Source organism: Eriocheir sinensis, unplaced genomic scaffold (assembly GCF_024679095.1).
Source record: "Eriocheir sinensis breed Jianghai 21 unplaced genomic scaffold, ASM2467909v1 Scaffold197, whole genome shotgun sequence".
Lineage (NCBI taxonomy): Eukaryota > Metazoa > Arthropoda > Malacostraca > Decapoda > Varunidae > Eriocheir > Eriocheir sinensis.
This window is the reverse complement of record NW_026111372.1, coordinates 450,504-457,197: the sequence shown is the minus strand read 5'-3', so window position 1 is coordinate 457,197 and position 6,694 is coordinate 450,504. Positions and strand designations below refer to the sequence as shown.

General features: G+C 42.0%; 1 protein-coding gene across 1 annotated transcript in view; it reads right to left on the bottom strand.

Moving 5' to 3' along the window:
• Positions 1-2,479: 2,479 nt before the first annotated feature.
• Positions 2,480-6,694, bottom strand: part of LOC126990772 (uncharacterized) — a 53,144-nt gene continuing 48,929 nt past the window's right edge. Inside the window, exon 4 of the mRNA XM_050849418.1 lies at positions 2,480-2,552. Coding sequence (XP_050705375.1) covers positions 2,480-2,552 — 73 coding nt within the window. The remainder of the gene's footprint in view (positions 2,553-6,694) is intronic.

The following is a 6,694-nucleotide window of genomic DNA, read 5'->3' as shown; positions in this document are numbered from 1 at the left end:
CGGATTTAACTCAGAGTGGGCGCCTGTCACTAGTGGCGTCCCTCAGGGCTCGGTCCTTGGCCCAGTGCTCTTCATTATTTACATCAACGACGTGGATGTTGGACTCAATAACCGCATTAGTAAATTTGCAGACGACACAAAGATTGGTAACTCGGTTCTCACTGACGAAGACAGGCAAAGCCTCCAAGAGGATTTGCACAAAATTTCAGCTTGGTCGGATAGATGGGAGATGCCCTTTAACGTAGACAAGTGCCAGGTCCTTCAAGTTGGAACGAGGAATAAGAAGTTCGAATACGAAATGCGCGGCGTTAAACTCAAAAGCGTTCAATGCGTCAAAGACTTGGGGGTCAAAATCGCGTCAAACCTCAAATTCTCAGAGCAATGCATCGATGCAGCAAATAAAGCGAACAGAATGTTGGGCTTCATTAAAAGAAACTTTGTATTCAAGAATAAAGATGTAATACTCCCGCTCTACAACAGTTTAGTCAGACCCCACTTGGAATATGCGGTACAATTTGGTCCCCCCACCATGCAAAGGATATTGCTAAATTAGAAGGTGTTCAGCGTCGGGCAACGAAAATGATCCCTTCCTTGCGCAACAAATCCTACGAAGAAAGGCTTTCTACCCTTAACATGGTCTCTCTTGAGAAACGTCGCCTCCGAGGAAAACTGATCGAATGTTTTAAAATACTTAATGGTTTCACGAATGTAGACAGATCAACATTGTTTATGATCGATGAGAGTCTGCGCACGAGGAACAATGGCGTAAAACTCAGATGTAGACAAGTAAATTCAGACTGCACAAAATTTTTCTTCACCAAAGTTGTAGTGCGAGAATGGAATAAGCTTCCACCATCAGTGGTCCAGTGTAACACGATTGACTCCTTCAAAAATATGCTCGAGCGTCACTTCCTTCAACTTAATATGAACTAGAGTAGAAGTGCAACGTTTTGGAGTCTTCTGATTAATGTAAAATCACTTAGGTTTAAGGACAGACCACCAAGTCTGGACCATGGGGTCTGTGTGGTCTGATTTTCTATGTAAATCTATGTAAATCTCTCTCTCTCTCTCTCTCTCTCTCTCTCTCTCTCTCTCTCTCTCTCTCTCTCTCTCTCTCAGACTGCACCAAATTTTTCTTCACCAACGTTGTAGTGCGAGAATGGAATAAGCTCCCACCATCAGTGGTCCAGTGTAACACGATTGACTCCTTTAAAAACAAGCTCGACCGTCACTTCCTGGAACTTAATATTAACTAGAGTAGAAAAGCAACGTTTTGGAGCCATCTGATTAATGTAAAATCACTTAGGTTTCAGGACAGACCACCTAGTCTGGACCATGGGGTCTGTGTGGTCTGATTTCTATGTAAATCTATGTAAATCTCTCTCTCTCTCTCTCTCTCTCTCTCTCTCTCTCTCTCTCTCTCTCTCTCTCTCTCTCTCTCTGTGTGTGTGTGTGTGTTTTCCGTTTTCTTTAGCTTATGCGGCATTGAACAGCGGAAAAGAGTAAATGGAAGCTGACGGGGAACTGATTATACTGAGAGAGAGAGAGAGAGAGAGAGAGAGAGAGAGAGAGAGAGAGAGAGAGAGAGAGAGAGAGAGAGAGAGAGAGAGAGAGAGAGAGAGAGAGAGAGAGAGAGAGAGAGAGAGAGAGAGAGAGAGAGAGAGAGAGAGAGAGATAGAGAGAGAGAGAGAGAGAGAGAGAGAGAGAGAGAGCAACTACAAAGCACGAATCTTAATTACAATGAATAAAAATAATTTAAAAAAAAACATTTGTATGCAAAAGGTTCTCATGATAACCGATGGCGATTCGAAGGTGGGGAAGAGGAGGAAGAAGGAGAAAGAATAAGAGGAAGAGAAGGAGGAGGAAAAGAGGAGCATGAGGAGAGAGAGAGAGAGAGAGAGAGAATAGAGTCAGAGGCATAAAAAGGAGAAAGCTGTTAAAGAATGAAACGAAGGGAAATGGGCGAAGTGATTGCCCTGAATTAGAATAGGACCAGAGAGGCGGAAGGGAACGGGTGAGACAGGAGAGGAGGTGAAGAGTATTTAGGAAGTCCAGGAGGAGGAGGAGGAGAGGAGGAGTGATGAAGAAAGAAGAAGCGGAAACAGAACACAAGTACCAGGAGAAAGAAAAGAAGACGAGCACGAAAACGAGGAGACGAAGACGAAGAAGAGGAAGTTTAGGAAGACAGGAGAAAGCAGGAAAAGAACGTTGATCAAGAAAAGAAAAACAACAGGAATTTCAACATTAACAAAAGTACCAAATTAAGACGCTTCTCCACACGAAATTGACCTCCCTTCTGGGCTCCCGCTTCTTTTTCTTTGGTATGAGCAGAATCTAGCGGGTTTTTTGTTGCTGTATTTTTTTTTCCCTTGAGCTGCCTTGCCTCCCTTGCTGTAAAAAAGAAAAAAACACCATCACGATCCCTACCCAGCACCCACCCACCATCCATCCACACACAGGTAGCTGCCATGATCTCTACTCACCCAGGGACAGATGATGGCCAGAACGCCCGCCAGGAGAGAGTCTGCAGCAGCGGGTTGTGGCTGAGGTTCCTGTGAGAGAGAGTAAAGGATGTGAGGCAGCTACCGGAGAGACACATCGATATGGCTAAACATTAAGGAAAAAGGTAAAAGTGAATGAGGAAGAAGACCAGGAAGAGAAGACGAGAGAGAGGAATAGAACAGAAACATAAACAGAAAGGAGGTAAGGCAATTATCGGAGACACGGAGATAATATTATACATTAAGAGAAAAAGTAAAAGAGAGTGAGGAAGAAGAAGAACAGGTAGAGAAAATGAAAGAGGGGAATGAAATAGAAACAGAAATAGAGAGGACGTGAGGCAACTATCGAAGACACGTAGATAAAACTAAACATTAAGAGAAGTAAAAGAGAATGAGGAAAAAGAAGAAGAGCAAGGAAAGAAAATGGGGCAGAGAAATGGATGTGGGGAAGCTATCGGAGACACGTCGATAAGAGAAAAGTAGAAGAGAATGAAGAAAAAGAAGAAGAAGAAGGACAGGGTGACAAAATAAGAGAGGGATAAAGGGAAGGTAGGCCGAAACAAGAGAAACATAAGAGAAATAAAATGAAGGAAGGGAAATAAGAAGAACAGGGCAAGAAAATGATAGAGAGGAAAGGAAGTGATGCAGCTACAGGAAAAGTAGAAAGAAAAGAGGGAGAAAAAAAAGAGAGGGCGAGAAAATGCGAGAGAGAGTGGGAAGGAAGTGGGGCAGCTGCATTAGACGCATCGATAAGAAAATGTGAAATAGAAAGAGGAAGAAGAAGAATAAAAGCACCGGGGAAGGAAGAAGCAGGAGCGTGAACAGAAAGAAGCAAAACGAGGAGGAGGAATCAAACCAGGAACATGTAAAGAGAAGATGATAAAATGAAGAAATGAGGTGAAATAGGATAGAGAATTTGTGAAAGAGAAAGAATTAAGAGGAAGGAAACACGAGGAGACAAGTTGTGCGATGCCGAGGAAGAAAACAGAAAAGAAAAAGCTGGAACCATAAAAAGTCGAGATATAAAGGAGAGAGAAGAGAGAGAAGAAAGGAAAGATAGAAAGCAGAGGAAAAATGATTGAACAAAAAAGTAGTGAGGTAGAGGAGAGCAGAAAAAAAAGAGAAAAAGTAAAAGAAAGAGAAAAAAGATGGAACAGAGAAGTAGACAGTCAAGTGTGAGTTTTGAGGGATGAACGATGATAAGAAGACACTGCTGGAGAAGGAAAAGTGAAGGTGAGGAAGAAGATAGATGGATGGATGGTGTGGTGACGATGAGGGGGGTAAAAAAAAGTTATTCATGAAGGGGAAACCATTAATAAGCCATACGTAGACTGATGTTGACAGAAAAGAAATAACTGATGAAGGGAAGGCATTAAGTGGAACAAAGATAAGATAAGAATACAGCATGAAGGTGAGAAAAAGCAAAAGAGAGATAACGAAGGAAAACCTATGAATGCGGTAACCAGAACGCAAGGAAGGAGAGAGAAATTGGTTGTGCATATATTAATTGCTTATATATAGATGTGTTGATACAATGAAATGTGTGGCTGAATATATTATTGAACATGATATATTTATTGGGGGTATTTTATTAATAATGATCATTAGTATAAATTATGAACACACACACACACACACACACACACACACACACACACACACACACACACACACACACAAACACACACACAGACACACACACACACACACACACACACACACACACACACACACACACACATGCCCATCATACACTAAAAATCTTCATAGAGTCATTTTCAGCCACATAGAAAGAGACAGACAGACAGACAGACACACAGACAGAAATGAAGAGAAGAAAATAAGGATGAACAATATAGTAGAGGAATTATTGAGAGAAAAATGTCAGCGGAAAAATATAAACAAATAACTTGAATGAAGGGAATTAAAGTGTACACTCCTCGGAAGTGTTACAAAAACAGCAACACAAATCCAGGTAAAAAATAATTGAAGGATGACATTTATGAGTTTTATGCGTTGCTCTCATCCAAGGTGAAATAATATTTGTGTGGGATTCAGAATTAAACGAACTAAGTCCCCCTAATGAAAAAAAAAGTGTAGGAAGAGGATGAAGAGGAATAGGAGTAGGAAGAGGAGAGGAGGAGGAAGAGAAGAAGAAAGAGAGGGAGGAGGAGGAAAAAAAGGAGGGAATGAATGGGAAAAGGTCTCAAAAAAGGTCTCAAAAAAGCGTTGTGTAAGAAAAGGAGGATTCATATGAGGAGAAAGAGGAAGAGGAGGAAGAGGAAATTAATAAACGGAAGGTCTCAAAAAAGTGAGGTGTAAGAAAAAGTGGAGTTGTAGGAGGAGGAGGAGTTGGAGGAGGAGGAGGAAGAGGAGGAGGAGGTGGAAAGAATGAATGAAGGAAAGAGGTGTGCTAATCCCGCTCTGATTAAATTTTGTCACCTCCGGATTTCTGAGCGCGCGGAAAAGACAGACGGAGGCAAGACGGAGGAGGATGCTGAGGGAAACGAAGGGGACGTGGAAAAAAGAATGAGAGAGAGAGAGAGAGAGAGAGAGAGAGAGAGAGAGAGAGAAGATTCAGAAAGGTGAAGAAAAAATGGCGAATGAGGGAGGAGGAAGGAGGGAGGGAAGAAGAGAAAGGAAGGCATGAGGAGAGAAAAGAGGAGGATAAAGAAGAGTAAGAAAGAGGGACAGAGAGGAAGGAAGAAGGAGGGGAAACCAAGGGAAGCAAGAGAGAGAAAAAAAGGAAAAGAGACCATTAGGAATAAAGAGGGAGAACACAAAATGAGAAGTAAAATAAAGGATACACAAAGAGATCAAGAGGAAATAAAAAGAACAGGAGTATAATTATGAAATGAACAAGCTATTTTTTATGATTTATTTAGTCAACAAGTATCAAAAAAGATGTGTATGAAGACTTCCGAACTTGGTGATGATAGTAGTAGTAGTAGTAGTAGTAGTAGTAGAAGTAGTAGTCATAGCAGTAGTAGTAGTAAGAGTAATAGTAGAAGGAACAGTAGTAGTAATAACAGTAGCGGTAGTGGTCGTAATCTAACCATCTAACCATCACGAACCATACTATAACATCCTACCATTACCATCAACTATTCCCGCTATTATTATTATGGAGGTAATGAATATGCCGGGCAGGGGACACGCAACATCGTTTATTTCATTGTCAGCTCGGGCCTCCCTCGTTTGAATAATACACTCGCCTTCGTAATTGCATATTCAAAGTCTGCGCGAGAGAGTGCGGGTCCTGCCTCTGCCCCACCTCAATCCGACACACCTGCGGCCCAACAGTAATTACCTATGATATTCAAAGGACTTCAGGTGTAAGCTGGAGGCGGAGAGAGGCGTAAAAAAAGAAGGAAAGAAACAGGGTAAAAAGACGTCAGGTTGGTTAGGGTAATGAAGAGAGAGAGAGAGAGAGAGAGAGAGAGAGAGAGAGAGAGAGAGAGAGACAAGATAGAGTGGGAGACGGAGAGAATTACGTAGAATTACACAGCAGATCAGACCACACAGACCCCATGGTCCAGACTAGGTGGTCTGTCCTTAAACCTAAGTGAATCTACACTAATCAGATGGCTCCAAAACGTTGCTTTTCTACTCTAGTTAATATTAAGTTCAAGGAAGTGACGGTCGAGCTTGTTTTTAAAGGAGTCAATCGTGTTACACTGGACCACTGACGGTGGGAGCTTATTCCATTCTCGCACTACAACGTTGGTGAAGAAAAATTTGGTGCAGTCTGAATTTACTTGTCTACATTTGAGTTTTATGCCATTGTTCGTCGTTAGCAAAGTGTCATCGATCATAAACAATTTTGTTCTGTCAACATTCGTGAAACCATTAAGTAGTGGGAGACAAGAGAGAGTGGGAGACAGTAGTAGAGAGAGTGGGAGACAGAGTGGAAGACAGAAAGTGGAGACAGAGAAAGTGAGACAGAGAAAGGAAGACAGAAAAAGTGAGAGAGAGAGAGAGAGAGAGAGAGAGAGAGAGAGAGAGAGAGAGAGAGAGAGACATACGAACAGACAGACAGATACAACAGACCTGCACAGAAAGACCGACAGAAAGACAGACATATATACACAGACAGAGAGAGAGATAGAGGACCGGAAAAACATACGAACAACCATAAAATATTAACGCTCATTCTCCCTTCCTGCATTGCTAAACGGTTTCCTTCCTTCCTC